The 23886-nt window shown below is 34.5% G+C and overlaps 1 protein-coding gene across 18 annotated transcripts in view; it reads right to left on the bottom strand.

The window, feature by feature from the left end:
- da (daughterless) overlaps positions 1-23886 on the bottom strand; it is a 624884-nt gene that overhangs the window by 541156 nt on the left and 59842 nt on the right. For 9 of the 18 annotated variants that reach the window (XM_067103717.1, XM_067103616.1, XM_067103640.1 and 6 more), the window contains exons 4-5: positions 10003-10052; positions 3608-3652 (exon numbers count right to left, since the gene is read on the bottom strand). In XM_067103717.1, the coding sequence (XP_066959818.1) occupies positions 3608-3652; positions 10003-10052 (95 nt within the window). The remainder of the gene's footprint in view (positions 1-3607; positions 3653-10002; positions 10053-23886) is intronic. The other 9 variants (XM_067103756.1, XM_067103622.1, XM_067103673.1 and 6 more) reach the window with 1 other exon arrangement.

Raw genomic sequence — 23886 nt, 5'->3', positions numbered from 1 at the left:
CAGCAAAATAAATTCTTATTCGACAACATTTTCAATTCTAGGTTAAAATATCATGACCCTGTTCGCCAGTTCAAGAGGAGAAACTTCATGGCAGTCAATAAAATTATGAAACAATATAAAGCGAAAAAAATGAATCGAAATGTTTAGATCAAAAGGGTATTAAAATAGAATATCTAACAGCAGCAAAAATATGCAATGATATTATGGTTCATTAACATTATATGCATCTTTGCAATAATATTGACGAAATCTCTTTCTTTATGTAGCAGCAAAAATGGGAGTCTATACAAAAATAAGAATAAACAAACAAAGCTCCAATTATTAGCATTATCATGGTTACAGATTAATAATAATAATAATAATAATAATAATAATAATAATAATAATAATAATGACCCTAAAATAATAAAAAAATAGTGCTAAAAAATGCTGGGGAAAGAATGCGTAAATAATGCAAGAAGAGATAAAAAAAAAGACTGCTTGTAAGAACTCTTCAGAACTCGAAAGTAAAAGCAAATTCCACCATCTCAAAGAAACAAAACGAACAAAAGTCTTCAAACAAATTACCTTGAATGGTGTTACACTTAGCTACCCCCATAATTTAGCGAGAGTGGCTTTAAAATCAACAAAGCCTTTGACCAGGATCAAAGAAAGACCGTTTGCATAGGAGGTCTACACTTGACTATCTACAGTACTGCTGAGGACTTCAAACAAAATTCCTGAGAGCGAGATAATGAGAACGCCCAACTTCATCAATCTCCGTTGACTGTACGTATTGCTATTCGTATTGAGTTTAGAATTCATTCAAAGAGCAGCAACAAAAACAACAACGAAAGACAATAACAATAATAAAATGCTAATGCTGAAAAGGCTCCCCCATCATGGAGAATGTAAATTTTATATATAACTGTGGATTTTCCTCATCCAGTAATAATAATAATCAACTATGACGTTATGGTCAGCAGTGAAGTTCAACAAACACGAGCATTAACATTATGGGCATCACTCATAAACTTTTTTGTTTTCTATTTACTAAAGATGAAATTCTTGACATAATTAATCACTGCTAAATCTTGCACATTGAGGGTAGAATATGAATAACCATCAGGCTCATAAACTTGGACGATGAACTTATAAAAAAACATAAAGCTGTAAAACCTAATGAAATTCTTCACCAGCTATCCTTTTTATCACAGAACTTCAAATATAAATTCATCCACTTTGATGTGCTTACAGATACATTTTAAAAGTTATTTATTAGAGCCACCAGTTTTGTAAAAAGTGAGTAACGGCTTATCGTACCAGCACGTGTGAGTGAACGTAGCGTCATATTTTTAAGTCATGCTTTAAATTAAGTTTAATTGCATCTAAAGTACATAAATCAACACCACCACTATTAATGATAAGACTGAATAATGGTAAGACTGAATCACGAAAAATTTTTTTTTTCTTTTTCTTTAAGTTGAATAAAATTGAGGGCTTTCATTCACGAGTCAAGGTTTAGAAAGAAAAGTGCAACATTCCCTCAAGTTAGAAAGAAGAACGGTGGCGCTTACGTGACCCTCCCCTATTAGAGGTGGTTAATCAAACATTATAGCGGTTGTGTCAAGAGCGGAGGTGCTCGTGGCAGAAACATGACACCCTCTAAAATGTTGTCAGACACAGCCAGGTAAAAAAGAGTGTAACGAACGTCTAAATGGCCACAGGTATTTTGAGAAAATTAGTCAGACGGACAGACGACTAGGGACAGGAATCGTGGGGGCTGGAGCCGGGGACGTGACATGTGGTGAGCGTGGTACGACGACCATGCATCAATGTACCTGTACCTGCCATGGTGCTACCACCACACATACAACCACTAAGGCCTTCCACTTCGTGCTGGGGTGCAGGGTCCCCTTTCTTAAATGCTGCTGTGATATTATATATGTTAGCTAAAACTTGGGGGAATATCTGTCAATCAGCTGGATATTAATTCGCACTTCTTGAATCCACAAACCATGAACGTTATGCGTGATAGGTAAAGATTACATCCGATCTTTCCTTTTACTCTGTGTTATGTCGTTTTAGCGGAACTCTCATTAAATCGTATGGGGGGGGGGAATACATCTTTTCGATAAAAGGCGAGTTAAAACCATGACAAAGGTTTTCTCATTCCTGTGAGATTTTTAAAATGTAAATTTTTTTTTTTTAAGTTTATCGTGGTTAGTATGAAACAAAATTATTACTGTACTAACTTTTTAAATTTTGTAATCAATCTGCATGAAAAAGGGTGGTAAAATTTCACAGGCTTTCTGTTTCTCAGAACATTTACGATTTCGCTTACTAGCCGCTTTCTTTCAAAATTTATGACTTCCAAATAAAAACTCAAGAGAACATCGACGCATTTTTGGGTTAGTATGAAGTGTCCTAAGAGATAGACGCTTGCTTGGTAGCTGCTTTTTCACGCGTTTTGAAATCATTGTGTAATTACTGTTTTTCCTTGCTGATAAAAAGTGGAACGCGAATAGGTAACCTGAGAGAGAGAGAGAGAGAGAGAGAGAGAGAGAGAGAGAGAGAGAGAGAGAGAGAGAGAGAGAGAGAGAGAGAGAGAGAGAGCAATACAACAAATATAAGCACAGCAGATATGCCGATGATTTTTGTGTAAATAACTTTATTATTATTAAACTTACCCAAGACTCTTCATTCTGAACGTCGTGTACTGGTGTACAATGCAAACAATTATTCAGGATATTCACTGCCTACACAATAATGCTTTGATTATCTCTCTTTATATGATCATATTCCAATCCAAACCAAAGTAAACATTTAAAGAAAATTTCCTTATACTGAAATTAACGGTCAAGTATGAAAACACAGAAATTTTTTTTATAGACATGACAATAAATGTCAAACTTGAACCAAGATTTCCTTTCAACCAAGAGATATCCATAACTTGTACACCAACAGTGAATAACTGATAGCCTGACTTCATTCCTTAAACAGTAAGAATCTAGAGCGGACAATCTGTTTCTCACTGCCGTGCTTTGTCTACACACCATCATCCACATTTCCTTGACAATCAATAAAATTAATGGCCAACTTTTAAATCATACATAAAATTGAATCTGTATGCGACAAATTTAAACATTAACTATCATATCGTAAAAATTACTCTCAGTGATTTGATGTTAAAAATTAAGCCGTAATGAACACAAAGAGAGCTAGACAAATTTTACACAATTACAAAACCAAAGTGACATGATGGGGCCTCTAAATACTTAGAACTATCACAAAGTCTTAATTAAAAAAACATTAACAACTATGCCTCCCCATTCTTGAGATCATTACATATTCCAGACAAAACAGCACTAGTGATAACGCTTTAATTTTCATTAAACCATCCCGTAAAACTACAAAATTCATGTTCTTAAGACCTTCGCAAAATCCCAACCAACATAATTTTGCACTGCTTCATATTTTGAAGGTCAGTGTACATCCATAACAAAAATAAACAGCTAAATAAAACTGACATGAACAATCACGTTCTATGGACGGTTCCAACCCACAATTTTCAAGAAATGCGACTATGTATAAAGCTTACATAAAAGTTGAAATTTCCAACACTTACCCATTGTTGTTGAGGTCCACCGTCTATCTCCGATCCGTCGAGACTCTGTGGATTAAACACACAAGTATTAATACAAATGTTTTGAGGATAACCTTTCCAAAAATTACAACACCAAACTACATTAATTACTAATACTGACTACAGGAATTCGTGTTTATACACGTGAAAGCAAAGTGCAGATGTTTTAGTTCTGATAAACTATGCTAAGTGCAGAGTATGTACACATGTACATGTGCATGCGTACTGGTGTAAACAGTAATATTCTACTGTGAAATAGTGATAGTCTACTAAGACAGGACTCTCTCCATTAACGCTTTCAGGTCTTATTCACCACCACTTTTTTTAATACCTTTATACAGCTAAGTCATTTTCTAATTTAAGCGCAAAAAAACCTTTATGCACTAATTTTTTTATCTTCCAATAAACAGCATATGAATTTCTAATTTCATATAACTAACAATACTAAGGTTAAAAGAACCCATTTAAATGTGTTTCGACACCTTACTTGATTAAACTCAATATTTTAATTTCGCAATGATCTTTCCAGCTCCAAAAATAAGTCCAACCTTACGGCAGGATGACAATACAGATTTAGAAAGAGTGTCAGTAAGAATTTTCAAGATAAAGACTGACTGTAACATATACAAATTAAATATGCAATTAAATCGCATCTTCAGAAGTCAATATAAATATCAAGATAACGAAAAACATCTCCTCAAATCACAGATTACTCCGGAGCAACGGAAACCTAATTGTAACTTTAGCCGACAAATACACATTTCAACACCTAATTAAGCGCCAGATCTTTGCAACTGGAATCTATTAAGGCCGTCAATAAACGATCACTTTCCGGTGCAGAAAACTGAGCTGAATTTTGCCACTCTTGCCTGAATAGGAGGCCTTGACTGGGTCGCAAAGTGCTGACTCATAACACCCACGTTCACATACACAAGGACATTTTTTGGGAAGAAAACATCTATTTATGTATTCCTCTCTCTTCCTTTTTCAGGAGTTCGTTCTCATTTTCTCTCTATCTATATCACAGAACTCATCTGGCTAATTTCATCCAAATCCTTTTTACCGTTTTAAAACACAAAAAATCAAAGCCTAGAAAAAATTTTTATATATGAAATTAGAATTAGTCCTAGTTAGACATACAACCAAACCAATATGTTATCATATACTAAAAAAATAAATGGGGACATACACGAACAGAACTTTGTGAAGAAAAGAACAAAATAAAAGAGAAATCAATTCATCCTCGTTAAATGTCGTCGCCAAAACATCTTTGGAAGATTCAAATACGTTAAAGCAAGTCTGCAACTTACAGTCACAGGAATAATTATTACTCTTGATAACCTCGAGTAAATTGACTGGGATAGATAAAATAGCATAAGGAAAAGTAAACGCGTAAAAAGACGTTAAATGAGGTTCTTTACTGGAGGAAAATTTAATACCCATTTTCAGTGGGTATTACACTTCAGAAATTGAGATTACTTTCCGATCTTCTTCCTATACGTTTATGCTGGTGCTCCACGCACGCACGCACACGCGCGTACACGCACACACACACACAATACACAATAATAATATATATATATATATATATATATATATATATATATATATATATATATATATATATATATATATATACATATATATACATATATACATAAACATAAAGAGAGAGAGAGAGAGAGAGAGAGAGAGAGAGAGAGAGAGAGAGAGAGAGAGAGAGAGAGAGAGAGAGGGGCCATCGAGTAAGGCAAGACATTCCTACCTTAGAAGCTTAAGTACTATAGATCGTGAACATAAAAATTAAACACAAAAAGCTAATGTACCATAAGTAACTTGAGAATACAAGATTTGCCGAAGACTATGGTTTGGTAAGCGACTGCGTAATTATAACCCTTGAAATCGTACCCGACTGCACATTAAAAACCAATTTACAAAAGCCAGACAAAAACAAAAACAAGAGAATGTTCCCAAGAGAGTATGTGAGGTATTCACGAAAGCTTTGTACAACGCCTTGTTCTCTTATTAAACTGATCAGGCTACCCCAATTATAATCAAAAGAAGCAAAAAAATAAAAACTATTACAATAAAAAATATATAAAATGGCAACAAAAAGCCTCGATCATATAACCACTCGAACAACATAACATGACCATCAATAGAACTGTTTGCAGATCAAGCATCTGTGCTTGAATAAAAACCCCTACAGGTACCTTCCCTTAATTTAAAAGATACATCACACAGCCATTATAAGACAGCAATTATCAATAAGCCATCCAAGTGGAATGCACTTGCTGGTAAGTTGTTCAAATAAAAAGAAACTTAAGGAAATCTATTAGGCGATTAAGTGGGATTACCTAACGGGCCAATTTATCAGTTCGTAAAATTTTTACTATTTCATGAGTCCCGAATATTCGCGACCCAAAAGCTTAATAATGAAGAAAATGTCTTTTTTCTCCGATGAAATAAAGAATCTACTAACAAATACCATTGTTGGGCCCATTCCTGAGGTCTCTAAAAGATAATACCAACCTAACTCTATTTTTTAAAAGTAAAAAGACGACAACCTGAAAGCGAACATAAAGATAATGTCTGGGGAATGAACTAAACCGATGACAACAATTGCAAGCTATCTGTAGAGAGATACTGCCTGACGGGTTCTCTCAATGGATGAAGGGCTTGTCTTTTAGTATAAAAAAAAAAAAATACCTACATAGTAGCACTTAATAAGACAAAGAGAGAGAAAATAAATGGGGACACACAAAAACAGAATTCTGTCATTAGTAAAAACACCTACGATCTAAAACATCTCGAGTTTTACAGCTTCCGTAATAACATTTAATGGCTTAAAACTCAAAAGGTTCAATCCTATCAATAGGCAAAAGAAAAATACCTCTGTGCAGATAGGTTAATCAACATGAATTTATTTAAAACACTGTGCTTGAACACTGAATTCCCCAGTGAAGTAAGGTGGATTTCCTGACTGTGCTTGAACACTGAATTCCCCAGTGAAGTAAGGTGGATTTCCTGACTGTGCTTGAGCACTGAATTCCCCAGTGAAGTAAGGTGGATTTCCTGACTGTGCTTGAGCACTGAATTCCCCAGTGAAGTAAGGTGGATTTCCTAAGTTGGAACATCATCATCATTAAAACTACAAAAGATAATGAAATTGTGGGTAACTGATAAACAATAAAACAGGCAATACCAAAACTAAGTGTAAATAATGCCAGATGGCTGAAATGAAAGGAAAACATATCTGAAGAATTTAATTAATAACTGGCAAGACCAGTTACTGAAAATGGACAGACTGATGATCACTGATACAGAGAAGTGGGGGTGAAGTAAGAGCACTGAAGAAGATCGACACATCAAATCACAAGGAAGAAACTATCCAAATAAAAAAAGGAAAAACTTAAAGACTAGTTTGCCTGCAGCGAGGTAACATAACCTATAGTAATGGTTTACAGAGCCAGTATATTACCTCATGAGATTCCTTTAAAAATCATCCAAGAATACAATGTAAATCGCAGAACCTTACCAATGCTCACAGATTCATGCCCCGGTAAATGACCGAATCTGAGAGATTTTTTCGGAATTTTATGAAAACCAAAACCAATAATCAAAGGACAGTTGAATAAAAAAATAGTAGTAGTAACAGCTGAAATGAGCATTTTCCTTCGAAAAGTATCATAGAACAATACTGTTTGAGATACAAAAGTTTGCTGTAATTTATCTGAATCATAAGCTTAAGTACAGTCTAATGAGATATGAATGCTTCAAAGAAAGAGACTCATTTTTAGTCAGAGATGTGAAGACTTTAGTGCAAGCAGGTTTATGAAGTGCTGAGATCACAAGGCGGACTCAATCACATAATTTAGAGGCATCCAGACTACTACTGATTTTAAAAAAAACCAGCACGCGTTAGCATTAGAGAAATGGAAGCACAATGAGATGATGTACATGAATGTGAAGGACATACCACAAAATTAGCTGTAGGTATGCCTTAACTACAACAACATGCAAATAGATAATCGCTAACGAAAAATTAATGCTCAACCTCACATTCCGTGAGTCCTTTGTCTGTTAATGAGTGCTATTTTAACAGGTGGCTAGTACCCCGGTAAACAATGCGGTTCTTTTGAGAGAGAGAGAGAGAGAGAGAGAGAGAGAGAGAGAGAGAGAGAGAGAGAGAGAGAGAGTCAGGTAACCATGTGGTTATTGCGAGAATCTGGTGAACCATGTGGTTCTTTTGCGAAAATCGGATAAACCATGTGGTTCTTTTGAGAGAGAGAGAGAGAGAGAGAGAGAGAGAGAGAGAGAGAGAGAGAGAGAGAGAGAGAGAGAGAGAGAGAGAGAGAGAGACTAAGCTCAAAAGAAAAAAAAATACTGGAACTACGACCTCTCGTACTAACGGTATTCAAAGACTAATCTCGCCCAACTTAATTTATTGCAACAATTTATCACAGAGAAAAATGCGCAATCGTCAACAGAAACGTAGCGCAACAAATAGTCGTACATAACATGTAACACTCATGGAATTCCTAAACCAACTACAGCAAGACTGTCATCAGGAAAAGCACAGTACAGTACCTACATACATGCACACATACGTATGTATATAAATAAATAAATAAATAAATGTTTTATTTATATATACAAATATAATATATAATTTACACACACACACACACACACACACACACACACACACACACACACATATATATATATATATATATATATATATATATATATATATATATATATATATATATATATATATATATATATATATATTAGTATATAATTGAAGTCGACATTAGGAGGACAGGATCTTGAATAAGTCAAGAAAATGATGTCAAATTAAGCAATCTAATATTAACAAACTATGAACAGCGGTCTTTATTGAAGCCTGTCTGTAGCATTTTACCAGGAACGCTAAATCTTTAATAGAAAAATGTAGGCATTCGTAGTTACATGAACTAATTTACCTCGATGAATTTCACTCAAACAGAACAGCCCTTGAGACATCCAATTCCAAAAAACCTTTCTAAAATGATCTTTTAATAAGCACTTTCTACGTTGTTTCAAGGACGGACTGATTGAAAAAAAAAACAATAAGACAACATTATGATATGAATTCTAATCTTTTAAAAAATATCTCGTTTAAAAATACATCAAAATAGCTAAATTCTCTATTATTATTATTATTATTATTATTATTATTATTATTATTATTATTATTATTATTATTATTATTATTATTATTATTATTACCTTTCTTGTTAAAGAATGGTAGCATCAGTGAATTTATGATATAGCTTCTCAATTTTTTCTTATTTCCTTTCATCAGGCTGATATTTGCAACTGGCTATGAACATCGGACAGTTATTAGCAAATATAAGCCCTGATGATAAGAAAATGATACGAAGAATTGAGAAGACCATATAGAAAATCAATTCCACTGATGCTGCCATTCTTTTTAACAAGACATGCTTGAGAGAGGGTCTGTTACCTTCACATATTATTATTATTAGACAGACTTAACAAACACTCCAAAACATCGTCACAAGGTTCCGACGTCATCAAGCTACACGGCAATTTACCAGATTAAACCAAATATTCCATCTACATTGAGAAAAGGAGATGAGCGTCAGTGAATAAACAACACTTCACATTGAATTTTTCTGGAGGGGGGGGAGGGGTAAATTACATGATCCTGCTTTAGTATAAAAAGATATAACAGGCCGATGGAAACAAGGGATCACCAAAACAAATGAGATGCTGGTAACATTTATGGGATAGTTCCATCCCGTTTGAAAAATAGCCTTAAATCAAATAATAAACGTTCTACAAAATGCATTTTAAACCAAATCAGTGGTTAAGAACTTCTTTTGAACATAGAAGACAAAATGATTGTCGTAGAATCAAAATTTACGTCTCCGATACTCAAAAGTGCTGGGATCTTTATAACATAAAAATAAAAATGCTCTAAGCTGAAAAAATGAATTTGCATCTTTAAAACTCAAACAAAATCATTTTCAATACTGAAGAATCTAAAACTGCATCCTACATTTTTTTTAACAGGGACAATGAATTAATCTGGTCTCCAATACTCAATCGCAAAAACAAGATATATCTATATCAAAGTTATAAATTACTATTGTACTGCATAAAAAAATGAACTTGTCTGAAGCAGCGAAGTTACTTAAAATTTGAAAATGACAAACTTTCAACTGCAATAAACAGGAGTAGTAAAACCAAGTAAAACTCACTAATACACGTGAGAGAAATTATGAGAAAAGATAAAGTAAAACCCGATACTGGATAACAAGTCAAATATGCATTACAATATAACTAAAATCGACTATTCTTACCAAGAGTTCATACTGCAACGCTTTACTTACGTCTTTTTTCCTCTTGGTTCCTGTGAAAGAGAAATAAATAATGCATTAATCACTTTTTTATACTTATGTCTATGGCGTTAAGAACAGCAGATCCACAGAATTATTTACAGAAAAATGTTATACATCTGAATAATAAGTCTTTCTGACTTTGCAACAATTAATAATATAAGGTTATAACAGTGATACGAATTACCATCGTGGGAGACTGCAATGGTCTCCTCTTACACCTGAGGGATAATAAGCAATCAACACTTAAAATCATGTGACTTACATCATTAATACTGTAACACTAAAATATTCAATTCTACTCACACCAAACAAATTACGACACATGAAACAAATATATCCATTCAACGTATAGACCTCGGATGTAACTTGAAGTCATCTACATAATTTCAAAAATACTATATATGTTCAACAAGGACGATCATTATCATTTTTATATCTCTCAACAATCAACTGTGGAACGAAATACAGTGTACCATAATCTGTATTCGCATTAAAAGACACAGTTTATTTTGTCTGTCACAGAATATTTTCATAATAACTGAAGTTTACGTTCCAATTCAAGAGCACAACTCTACAGACAAATAACCTTAATACGAGAAAAGCGAGTTCACAGATTACTGTGTGTATTCCCCAGTTCATGACCTCCAAACGAAACCAGACTTACCTGTATTTTTCTTATATTTTATCTCTACTTCGAAGGTAGCAAGAATGCGGAATCCTTCGATAACATCTGCACTAGTACATGAGCTTCACACATGCCAAAATTAATTTCTGCATGGAGGTAAAGGTTACTGGTCATAGTGCATTGCCGACAGGGTGATGAGTCTTGAGAAAAGATCCTACCTACCTGCCTTTTTATATATATATATATATATATATATATATATATATATATATATATATATATATATATATATGTGTGTGTGTGTGTGTGTATTATTTTATAGAATCTCCTGGTCGCTTTTTAACCAGATTTATGTAACTGTAACCACAATGCCTTCTCTTATTTCACCTTAATTCTTAAATATATGATTGTCACTACCAAGAGGGCCTTGTGCTTACTGCAAATACATGTATGTATGTGTATATCTCTATACATACACATGCATATATACATAAAAAAATACGCGCGCACGCGCGCACACACACACACACACACACACACACACACATATATATATATATATATATATATATATATATATATACATATATAATATATATGTATGTAAAAACTAATTCCTGAGAGAGAAAGCAAGAGACGTTACCAACAGTTGTCATTATGTATGTACTCATCACTTAAATGAAGCATTTAATCAGAGGCTGATAACTTGGTTTATAAGGAAAAAAAAAAGTGGTGGTGAGACAGCAGTTGCATTAGTTACTTATTTCTACAACAGGTGGCGAAAGCTGACGTTTTTAAATGAAAGAGATTTGGAAAAATATAAAAATTTAGGTATCAAAGAGTAAGAGTAGGACCTCTTGATATCGTCCTTTAAGACAGGCCTTTAGAAACAAAGACGAAATTTTCTGGACATTGTATCTTATCATAAAGAAGCAAAGCAGTATTTTTAGAAGGAATTATTCATAAAAGCATGTTTACTTGAAAAACAATCATTTCTGCTGATGGAAAAAATAAGTATAGCGAGCCTACAATCAATGCCTGCAGTACTACGGAAGATACTAAGTGGTAGAAATAAAGGTAAAATTTGATTTATAAGTTGTCAATATAAAATAATACAATGTAACCTATGGGTGTTTACTGGTTACAATTTTGCCATATTAGTTATGGAGGAGGAGGGTGGCCGGTATTGTCTTACCTTATAAGTTGTAATTTGATGAAGAGGTCTTTTCAAAAATGTTGGTTACAGTATTGGCAACTTATAAAATAATACCGAAATAAATGTATCAGGAGGTAAGAGGGGGGGGATGGAGAGAGGATGAGTTACGTGATAAAGATTTGGTAGTGTTTATAGAAGGGACTGCAGGAAACAAGTTCCAATCCAGAATATCAGGAAATGAATTAATTCCTGTGATGAGAAGAACATGGTAAAAGAAAAGCAAAATCATCGTCCACAAAGTAAATAAAAAAGAAAGTATACTTGAACTGAAAAAATTAATTGACTGGATTAGCCTACCGAGTAAGAAAATAAACATCAGACCCTTATTTACTCGAATTCAATTATTTCCTAAACCTCCAAAAATCTCCTTGGAGCCACGAATGGAAACAGGGACGCTCTTCAACATTCTTGAAAACAAACCAAATGAAGGAAAGATAAAAATATCATCAATATCATCCGCAATTCCACCACTTCATGATGAAAAAGGTCCACATACAGTTGTTTTGGCAGTGTACTTCGATCTGCGGATCCTATGGTGGTCCCCATTTCTGAACGTTTTCTATGAATACAACTAATGCATGTTTTCTGTGAATAAAACTACTACTGTACTGTACTAATACTACTGATGCTGATCCATACTATTTACCAATTGTTAACGCTATATTATTATTATTATTATTATTATTATTATTATTATTATTATTATTATTATTATTATTATTATTATTCTCGTTGTTACTGGCACGGTTTTGATGTGAGTTCCGATTTCCACAACTTCAGTAGGTGATAAAATCAACGAATTAACGTAAATTAATTATAGTTATCTTTATGTACTAACAGATATTTGAGATAATACTTGGGAAAGCCTTCCTATGATATCTCAACAGCAGTACATTTACAAAGGGTGTTCATTTTATCATTCTTCAGGTAACGCTAGCGTACATGATGAGGAAGATGATTACGAATAAAACACGAAGAACGTCAACATTACAACTCGGGAGTAATAAGGACGGAAGGGTGAGAGTCCGCAACGCCGACATGGGCATTACCCCCTCCACAAAACAATCAACTCATTTGCGACAAACTTTGGCCCAACCATTAATGTGATACAGGGCTAGTAACAGGCTGGTAAGGATGGCTCACTATAACCCTCAAGGATTGGCAAGTTTCGTATTCAATATTATTTGTATATTAAAAATTTAACATCTTTACCATTACCCTTTCAAGTTAATATCTTAAAATATTAGACATGAGTAAAAATACATAAAAATATATACAAATAAATACACACTATACTGTATATATCCAATGCAGCATGAAGTGATGCATGCTTGAGAATATTATAAAATCCAACAAGTGTTAACAAAGAACTTAAGAACATTCTCTGATTACCATTTCATCTTAATTTCATTCCTGCAGTGCCCATTTTAAAAAACTATTGATATTAACTTAATAATTAAATATATTTTGAGAAATACACTAATTAATAGCCTGCCCACTTCAAACAATATCGTATATATTCCTTGCAAAGAATGTAATAAGATATATATTGGCCAAACATCAAAATGACTGAAAATAAGAAGCTCCCAACACAAATATGCCATTTCAAGAGGCTTATCAAATAATGGCACTGTGGATCATGGCTTAATACAGGCCATGCGATGAACTGGGATAAGTCAACGATAATCTACAAGGTCAACGACCATCGGAAAAGGAACCTGCTAGAAACTGTGTTTATTGAAGCTACTTCCACCAGGAATGTTAATCTCCACCCTGGATTATCCCTTGATCCTTTGTCCCTGTCTTTTTTGTTTAAAGAACATGCTGCCCAGATTAACAAACTGTGACCCCGCCCCCCTTCTGTTTTTGTATGTAAGTCTCTGTCAACTTTGTATTCAGTGTGAACTTGAAAATGTAGAATAAACTACGAGAGTACTTTTTCAAAGTCCCGGTTTTCACCACCTTCTCACGTGGATTTTATAACACACTATATATATATATATATATATATATATATATATATATATATATATATATATATATATATATATATATATATAGAGAGAGAGAGAGAGAGAGAGAGAGAGAGAGAGAGAGAGAGAGAGAGAGAGAGAGAGAGAGAGAGAGAATGTCTCCAAGGGAGACGAGTTGGAATATATATATATAATAAAAAAAAAAGGAATTGCAGAGTCGATTCATTTGGAAAACTGATGTTAATTTATCTGAAATTTTAATTGCCTCTGTAATAACAGATAAAAGGCTTAAAGGGAAAAAAAGGACATACGAGTGTATGTGGGAAAAGGAGAGTTTATGAATAAATGAAACTGGGGTGTGTTTTCGAGGCGGTTTGGTCTTGTAGAAAGAATTGGAGAAGGCAGATTGCTGAAAAATGTATTAAATACTCAGATGTTCTTGGGGAATATGGGGGACGGCAGCAGTACATGATTAAATGAGTGAGTGCATGCGTAACAGATTTTCGTGACATGGCGTTGCAGTAAATATGGTCATCGATGCTGTGACCAAGAAGAATGATGTAATAAACAACCTTTGTAAATGTGCTGCTAAACTGATGTCATAGGAAGGCTTTCCTAGGTATTTCTCAATTAATTATAATTAATTTTTATTAATTTGTTGATTTTACCACCCAATGAAGTTGTGAAAATCGAAACTCACATCAAAGCCATGCCAGTAACAACGGCAATAATAATAATAATAATAAATAATAATAATAATAATAATAATAATTCTCCATAGAATTTCCTCCATTTTTCATGGTTCTTTGACCTTGAAGTTCATTTTTTCACGAAGCTCGAAAGTTCCAATTTTGTACAAAGGATGAAGCTATACAATCTATTTCGTAAGTAACTAACGATTATAAAAGGCATTGATGAAAATAATTCCCACGAGGTTCATATTTGTGCAAGGGATGCTGTGCATGAGAGAGAGAGAGAGAGAGAGAGAGAGAGAGAGAGAGAGAGAGAGAGAGAGAGAGACGGGAGGAGGAGGAGAAGGAGGAGGGATTTGGCCCTTTTCCTTGGTTTTGGCTCAATTGGTGTTATTCTGCTTTCTTTTGTTACCATTTACACGGCTGATACGGATCCTTTGAAGGGAAGCGAGCGGAGTAGGCGGCCGGGCGTGCTTGAGAGAATGTGAGGGCGCGTGCGGGGGAGGAAGCCGTCCATTATCCTATTGGTTAGGGAGGGCTGGGCGCTGCAACTTAAGGCGGGACCATGACAAAGTGCCAAGGAATTCTCTACAATTACCCCCTTGTGAGTGGCACTTACACGCTTATGAAGATTGAGGAACATATTCCATCCTCTTCCTCCAACCAACGAAAGAAACCTACTTCATCCGTGTGCAGCCCCTCCCCTCCCTAACCCCCCTTACCATTCTGTAGCCCCAGGCGTTAAGCAGCGGCATCCCGTAGGGACAAGACTTGTATATTACCCAAGGCAATGTCAATAACAGTTCCTTCATTCTTCATGTGTCGCTCCTTTTACAATTTTGGCGCAGTCATTTAGACGTACTTTAGGTTTTTTTTTTTTTGCATGCTTTTAAGACACAGTTTCCTTGGCTATTAAAAGATAGAAAGATCCAGAGGCCATATCTGTTGGGCGAATATGACGACCTTGGGGGAGGCGTGTCAACTTGCTTTGATCTCAACCGCATATGTTCGTGTGTGTGTCGTTGAGATTTGCAGCTCTGTTATAGTCTACTTCTTCTTCTTCTTCAAACTCTTCCCCCCCCCCCCCTCCCGCACCCCTCAACTCCAGTTCTTCGTAAAATGCCATTTGATTGTTTGATGAGCTAAGAGGATCACACGATTTATTTTTGTTTTCTTCCTTTTTTCGTGGGTGCCGAGACGAAAATTCCCAAATTGGGGAAATGAGCTGATTGTCGCCACGGAAAGAATTCGCGGGAAAAAAAGGATTTTTTTTTTTTTATGTTGCGTGTTAGTTCAGCTGTATTATTAGCTTATCCCGCCCTCTTCTATCTCTCTTAATTTCCAATTTTCAAGTACTTTTCACCGTAACTATGGGCGCAGTCTTTCCCCTAGAGTTTGGAGGAGTAACCATGGTTACTTGATAATATTTCAAATTACCGGTATATCTTCGATAGACATGGTTTCGCTGAAATCACATTGTTCTTCAAAAAAAAAAAAATAAATAAATAAATAAATAAATAAATTCCGTTCTCGTTTTCTTACCGATATCTGGGGGAACCCTAAAAATGGTTGTAAGGCAGTTTGCATATCTGATCCTTAGTGTTACTAATAAAAATAACGAGTTAATTTCCAGCGTGTAAAAGGACATCTCTTTGTGTGTGCCATTAGGTGCAGCCACAACTTCACAAGAAGTTGCCATGACGTTGTCGTAAAAGAACATGGTCTCAACGGGTCGAGTATTAGCTAATCAAAAGTACTTGATCTAACTCATGTAATGAGGCAATTTACAGTATGTGCGCTTGAGTACAATTTTTCTGAACACTTACTGTTTCTGGTTAACTGAAATGTCAGTTACTTCCCTCCAAGTAAAAGTTCCCGTCGTGGAGGTCGTAGCACCGTGGGCGGATCTACCAAAGTCAATGCCACGTGAGACGGAGGTCATTTTCTATCTGCATGATACAATTTGCGTCGTTGTTGCTCGTCATTAAAAACTTAGATATTTGAGATGCGCCATCTACATCGAGTACTCATGCTTCAAGATTACTCTAGTTTTTATATAACCGCGTAATTAAAGAACACGATCACCCTTCTAATTAGTATACGATGAGGAAGAAGCTTTATTCTTGAGATTCGGGCCAGCTGTTTCGTAATGGAAATGGTAACAGGTCATAATGTCACGGGTGTTAACTGCAGAACGAACAGAGCAATGACTTTTCCCAAATAAAATAAACAAATAGAACTTGACGTAAAATCGATGGGGCTATAAAACCTTTCATAAATCAATTCTGAATATGAAAAGGTCACATATCAATCAAGTTCTGACTATTCAGAGAAAGGGAAGAGGTTCTTAACAGGAAAGAAACCATTCTGGTTCGACCAAAAATACTATGATCCAAGAATACAATCTATAATAAAAACCAATCTACAATAAAAAAACAAGGCTATAACAGCAAAAGGAAACCGTAACAAGAAAGGACAGAACATCTGAAAAATTAAGAAGTAAAAGAAGCATCGAGACACTGGAAAAAAATAATGAGCCGTGAAAAAAATGAGCCGAAAGAGAGAAATGAAAGAGATGTTGTTTCAGACAGGCCAGCCATACGCCGGCACGGGCTCTTGCTTTGTGAGCAGCCCTTAACGTTGAAAAAGCCTCTACAAAGTACTGAAGTGATAACATGAAATGCACTCTCTCAAAAAAAAAGCAATAAAAGGGAAATCTACTACACATTTCCTAAAATGGCAACAAGATATCAGAAGATAAAAACTAAAATGACAGACTAATTGTTTCCCACCCATATGGCACGGCTTTACAATGAACAGGTTCCTCTATTTCCTAGATTCTTCTGCTTAATCTCATCATCAGCTTAGAGGCCCACACCCACTCGGCATCACTGACATTAATCTACACTGGCTGTACCTCTTCAGCGCCAGGAGACTTTCGGGTTCCAAGTTGCTACAGTTCATTAATAATGTTTGGACCATTTTATGATGAAACACACACAGACACTTACATGTTGTACATATATTATATATATATATAATATATATATATATATATATATATATATATATATATATATATATATATATATATATATATATATATATATATATATATATATATATATTGGACATATCTAACAGAGATGGCTCATCTTGAACTGCAAGTGAAAACTGCTAAGGAGACATAACCGTCATATCAAAATATGATTATATACACAAGTACATTTTCAGCCACGGGTTCAAAATCATGACAACTGGAGAGGAAAAAGACTAAAGACTTAACGTACCAAGTCAACTAAACAGCGTCCCTAAAAAATGTCACCAACAGCGTTACGAAAATTAATACCATAATAATTACGACCAAAACAAACTCACTCGTTCATGTAATATTATAAACGGGTTACTGCAAATGAATTTACTTTTCCTTTGGTACTGGAAAATATTGATGTTAATCAATTCCGCCATGCATGGGTGAAGCCCAATTTACGCTTATTTTGCAAATACTCCCGCAACTTTTACCCGACGACTATTGTTGGCGGCAAAAATATAAACATCAAAGTCACAAGGTTCACGAACTTGACGTTCAAATGTAGCATTCGTTGCGTAGTTTTGGCAGTTTATGAAAACCAGAGAGTTTCAGGGCATTTTCAGTCACTTTCCTTACAGCTTTCTGAAAATTATGTTCCCCTAGTTTAGCAAATCTGCTTCCTTCCGACACTATTCTTTTCTGTCATTCTATTATTAAACTTACAAGCAAACTTTATCATCTGAGCAAAACCCCTTTCCTTAAGGCACCACCCATTTTGCTTCGTCATCTTGAAGCCATCCTTTATGAAATCCTATCAGCCAGCATTCCACTGAGGATAATCATTTCGATTAATCAAGATGCATCCACTTCTATTCGACGACCACAGACTCCTACAGCTGAGAAGGAACACTTTCAAGTTTCCTGCTAATTGCGGGTCTTGCTTTCTTTATTTTTCATTAAAACCAGGAAAACGTTTTTCATCTCATGTATACCTTGATTACAAAATGAACACTTGCGAAATATTTCCTCTTTTTTTCAAATTCTAGCAGACGTCACACGGCGAGTAGGCAAATAGAAATTGGAAATTCTGACTTAACTGTACCTGACTGACTAAGGATTTGCTACGATTTTATGCATTATGGAACAAGTTTTACGGATGATGAATAAACTCTAGGCTATATATACGCCAATTTTAAAACTGCCTCTAATTTGTCAAGATTCGTACTTTATCATTTTCTGAATTCCCTTCTTTCCAGATCAATCTTAGCACCAGTACACGAGGTGGTTAACCACTGCAATAGTAGAGAGGCCACCAAAGTAATGACCCTTCCCACAGGAATAACAGCAAGTACACCTACTTAGAGTTTTACATGAACAAAATCTAAAAAAAATTTGTTTAAACATTACTGATGTGACGTTTCTATAGCTAAAGTATAAATCAATAAAATCATACAGTGATCAAGTTACCACGACAGGAACATCACACCACCAAAGAACAACGAACAAACAACAGGAATTCCTTCGCAATTACTTTATACCCTTCATACCAACTGCGACGCATCCTATGCTTCAAGGGGGTGGAGGGAAGTGCAGGAATGAATGAGGGAAGTGTAGGAAGGGGAGAGGGAGGGGTCAGAGGAAATGCTTAACTTTCGATGCTTAATTCTCCAACGGCATATGATTACGGAAGGAACGATCCATGGGAACGCGATGCAGACGCTCTCACAACGGCCTTCTGTCAATGCGCCGTAGGGCCGGTTTTCCTATCAACCGTCCTGACCTTATTTGAACTATTAACCAATTGAGATTATTCAAAGAATGTCACGTTCATTCATTCACCTTCTCTCTCTCTCTCTCTTCTTTCTTCTCTTCTCTCGCTTTTTTCATTTGCTTCATCGTTCCTCATTTATTCATACCCTTGTTCTTGAAATTTCTCTTATTCTGCAACATTCTCTCTCTCTCTCTCTCTCTCTCTCTCGTTTTTCTCTTATTTACTTTCGCCTCGTTTATTCATACCTCTTTCTTGAAATTCTATGTTGCAGTTGCCCTCTCTCTCTCTCCTCTCTCTCTCTCTCTCTTCTCTCTCTCTCTCTCTCTCCATTCTCCATTAAGAAAATTACGAAGTTCATTTCCTCCCATCACCTCTCTCGCTCATTTATTACCCATTGCGTGCTTATCTACCCTTTCGTGTTTTCTCCGTTCATCCACTTACCCACTCCTAACGCAACTCCTTCCTCGAACATTTTTTTATTTTTTTTTGCTCCTGTCATTAGACGAGAGAAGCAACGCCACAAAGAAGTCGGAGTGCGTCTTTGAGTTTTTTTTTTTATGGCTTGTACCCGGTCTGAACAGAATCATATGTCATGATAATAATAATAATAATAATATTAATAATAATAAAAATAATAATAATAATAATAATAATAATACACACAATTAAAATTACTAATAGAAGCATGAGTCTTGGAAATGGAGAAAAACTACTTGTTATTTATGGTACGTATATATTTACAATTAAATCTTTATACAGAGAGCGCCAGAATCTGTCCGATTCCTTTTCAGTCTGTACCATAAATAATCAGAATTGTTTCTCTTAATACACAATAATAATAATAATAATAATAATACACACACACACACACACACACAATAATGCATGTAAGAGGTGACTGACGCAATTTGATGACAGACTGCTAGTTACCAAGAATCTATACTTTCAAGCTTATGAATATATGAATAGTGATCAAAAGCAAATACAGATTATAATGATGGTATTTACAATAAGCAATCATGAACTGCTTAACGTCACACAGAGTCATACTGATAATCATTATAAAAGCTACATTCCCACGCTTATCAATACATGGCTGTTGGGAATTCCTTAAAAGATTCATGATGGTGAACTTGGGCACTCCCTGGCTTCAGGCAACGACTATAATTCACACACAAACACACACGCCTAGCACACGGCTTGCCTTCTTCAACACGCTGCAGAACAGGAAACTGGTTTGCCTTGGCGCCAAAATAAAAACAAAATAAAAGTGACTAAATTCATCTTCCTGAAATTAAAATATATATATATATATATATATATATATATATATATATATATATATATATATATATATATATATATATATATATATATATATATATATATAATCAAGGCGACCATTCAAACAGCTACAAACTATACATGGATAACTGCAATCGTTTTCATTCCAAATTACCACTTTAAAATATAGAAGCTATTTGTTCTTTTCTTCACACCTAATGTTTGAAGAAGATCTGAGCTTTACTTAAAAAGTAGCAATTTTCCCCGAGAGAGAGAGAGAGAAAAAAAAAAGAAGCCACGAGATTCGAATGTACCGTTAATCAATATTCGAGAAAAATGCCAACATACGATATAAATATTTAGCGCAATTAATGACGAGTACCATCATATTTACAGCTATCTATAGCAAAATATAAAACGTAACCATAAGAGTTTCTACACTCATTGCAATATCAAGCCAGGATAAAAGAGGAGTGTTGGGCGTGCCGCTGATGCCACTGCTTTGTGCAGAAAAATACGCTGCAATGAAACTCGCAACAAATTATAGGACTCACTTGCATGCAGCAGTGTTTTAAATGACGTCCGAAAGTCAAGAGAGCAAAAGCCAGATATAAATATATGTGATTGTATAAATTACGTGTGTGTGTATTTATATATATATATATATATATATATATATATATATATATATATATATATATATATATATATATATATATATATATATATTATACATGTATATTATACGCATTATTAGATTCTCAGCGGTCCAGCATAATAAACTAATGACCAAATATATACCCACACCAGCTTCATAGTCGAAGACTCTTGGCAACTCCCGCAAGTATTGCAGCCTTCTCATATTACGCTACGATAAGGTTTAATTACAGCATTTTAACCACATTTCGGTTGCTCTTGGCTCCCAAGTTCGAAGCAAATAATCTTAAACTTACACCAATCCACATCAGAAACTCAAAAAACGTGCGTTTTTGTAATGGACTGACCTGTTATGCTTAGAAAAATCTTCATATACCCAGTTAAAAAACTGGAGGGGGATAAAACCAAATACCATATATATTCCTAAATTTATCGAGATGAAGTATTGAGAAACAACACGGATGTCATATCATCTTCCAAAAAAGGAAGCAGGGACAAGTCAGCCATCAGACAAAAATATAAGGCCAAAAAATATATAAAAATAAATAAATAAATATAAAGCAAAGGGTCAAATCTTACCGTACAAAAATTACTTACGAAAGAAATTCAAAGTAAAGGGCATAAACAAGCAAAGTTTAGACTACTCAGTAAGACGCAAATTGCACTTTGTGAATATACTGTACAATAAAAGATTATGCAGTCAAGAAAACTCCTTCAGTAATTTCGTACAGCTCTAGACAAATGATCAAACAATAGTGGACCTTACCTTACGAACAACAGATTCCTGAGATCACGAAGGTTCAAACAGGATTACCAAATTTAAAAGGGAAGCAGACAAAAGAATGTCATTGTGATATCTCGTTCCGTTTACAAATGCAGCACGACTTCACAGATGTGAAACAAGCCTCTACAGGTGGTTGAATTTCTGCCTATCTAACAATTACATATGAATGGCCCCTTCAACAATAATAAATGGATATCAAACACTGTTCTAATCAAATATAAACATGTTAAAACTTCTTCTAGTACCTCCGGAGAAAACAAATACAAAATTCGCACAAATATTTATTAAGGTACACTTAATCGAAAACACCAGAGCATTTGTAGTTTCGAAAGTTGTAAACAACGAAAACAACATTAAGAAATCCACAACCAACACTTCAGTAACAATAATAATAACAATAATAATAATATGACTATGATGAAGATGTTTAAGTCGGAATTCTCTGCGTCAATATGGCATTTAAGTGAAATCCGCATGAATTCCCTCTCAATGCTCCTGTCAACACATTGGCGGATGAAACAGGAAACGACACACGGGGTACAAGCTTCTGAAAATAGCTCGGCTATTAAAGTCCGAAGGCTAAGTCTAAATACTTGACAGAAAAAAAAAAAAAACAAAAGTACCAAAGTAAGCAAGAGAGTACAACAACTACATAAACTCTACAGGTTTAGATAAGACATTAAAGAATTCAGACATACAGTATATGGTAGTGAATATACTAATCTCAGTACTGCAAATAAACACAAGTGGCATTATGAAATTAGGATTATTGTGTGTGTGTATATATATATATATATATATATATATATATATATATATATATATATATATATATATATATGAAATTAAACACTATAGCTCTTCTCTCTCTCTCTCTCTCTCTCTTCTTTCTTCTTTTTCTTCTTTTCTCTTCTTCTCTCTCTCTCTCTCTCTTCTCTCTTCTATATATATATATATATATATATATATATATATATATATATTACAGTATATATATACATATATATGTATATATATATCTGTATATATAAATATATATATGTATATATATATCTGTATATATATGTATATATACATATATATCTGTATATATATGTATATATACATATATATGTATATAGCAGGTTACATATATATATATATATATATATATATATATATATGTATATATATATGTGTATATATATATATTATATAATACTGCATATAAAGAAAACACGAAATTAAACGTATCTATAGCTGCATCGAAGGATCTAATTGCTTAAAATCGCCACCGCTTCCCAACTTGGTGGTAGTCTTTGTCTTCGGAGGAACAAAAACGTAACACGAAACAAAATATAATAATAAGAGTAAGAATAAAAGGAGAGAGGAAAAGTGTCGTCTGTGCAAAAAGATTAATCAATTCAAAACTTCCTGATAACATCAACTAGTCATCTTTGTAAAGGGAATTACTCCTTAATTAAGGGACAAAGGGTTTCTCATTACATACTAGCAATCAAACAAATGAGAGAACAGGAAGACAGAGTGAGACAAAGATGGAGAGAGAGAGAGAGAGAGAGAGAGAGAGAGAGAGAGAGAGAGAGAGAGAGAGAGAGAGAGAGAGAGAGAATGTTGTAGAACAAGAGAAATTTTAAGAACAAGGGTATGAATATATGAGGAACGATGAGAGAGAGAGAGAGAGAGAGAGAGAGAGAGAGAGAGAGAGAGAGAGAGAGAGAGAGAGAGAGAGAGAGAGAGAGAGAGAGAGATTTTATGAACAAGGGTATGAACAAATGAGGAACAATGAAGTAATTAGGGAGAGAAATGATTAAC

Source organism: Macrobrachium rosenbergii, chromosome 1 (assembly GCF_040412425.1).
Source record: "Macrobrachium rosenbergii isolate ZJJX-2024 chromosome 1, ASM4041242v1, whole genome shotgun sequence".
Classification (NCBI taxonomy): domain Eukaryota; kingdom Metazoa; phylum Arthropoda; class Malacostraca; order Decapoda; family Palaemonidae; genus Macrobrachium; species Macrobrachium rosenbergii.
This window is presented reverse-complemented; position numbering and strand designations above follow the sequence as displayed.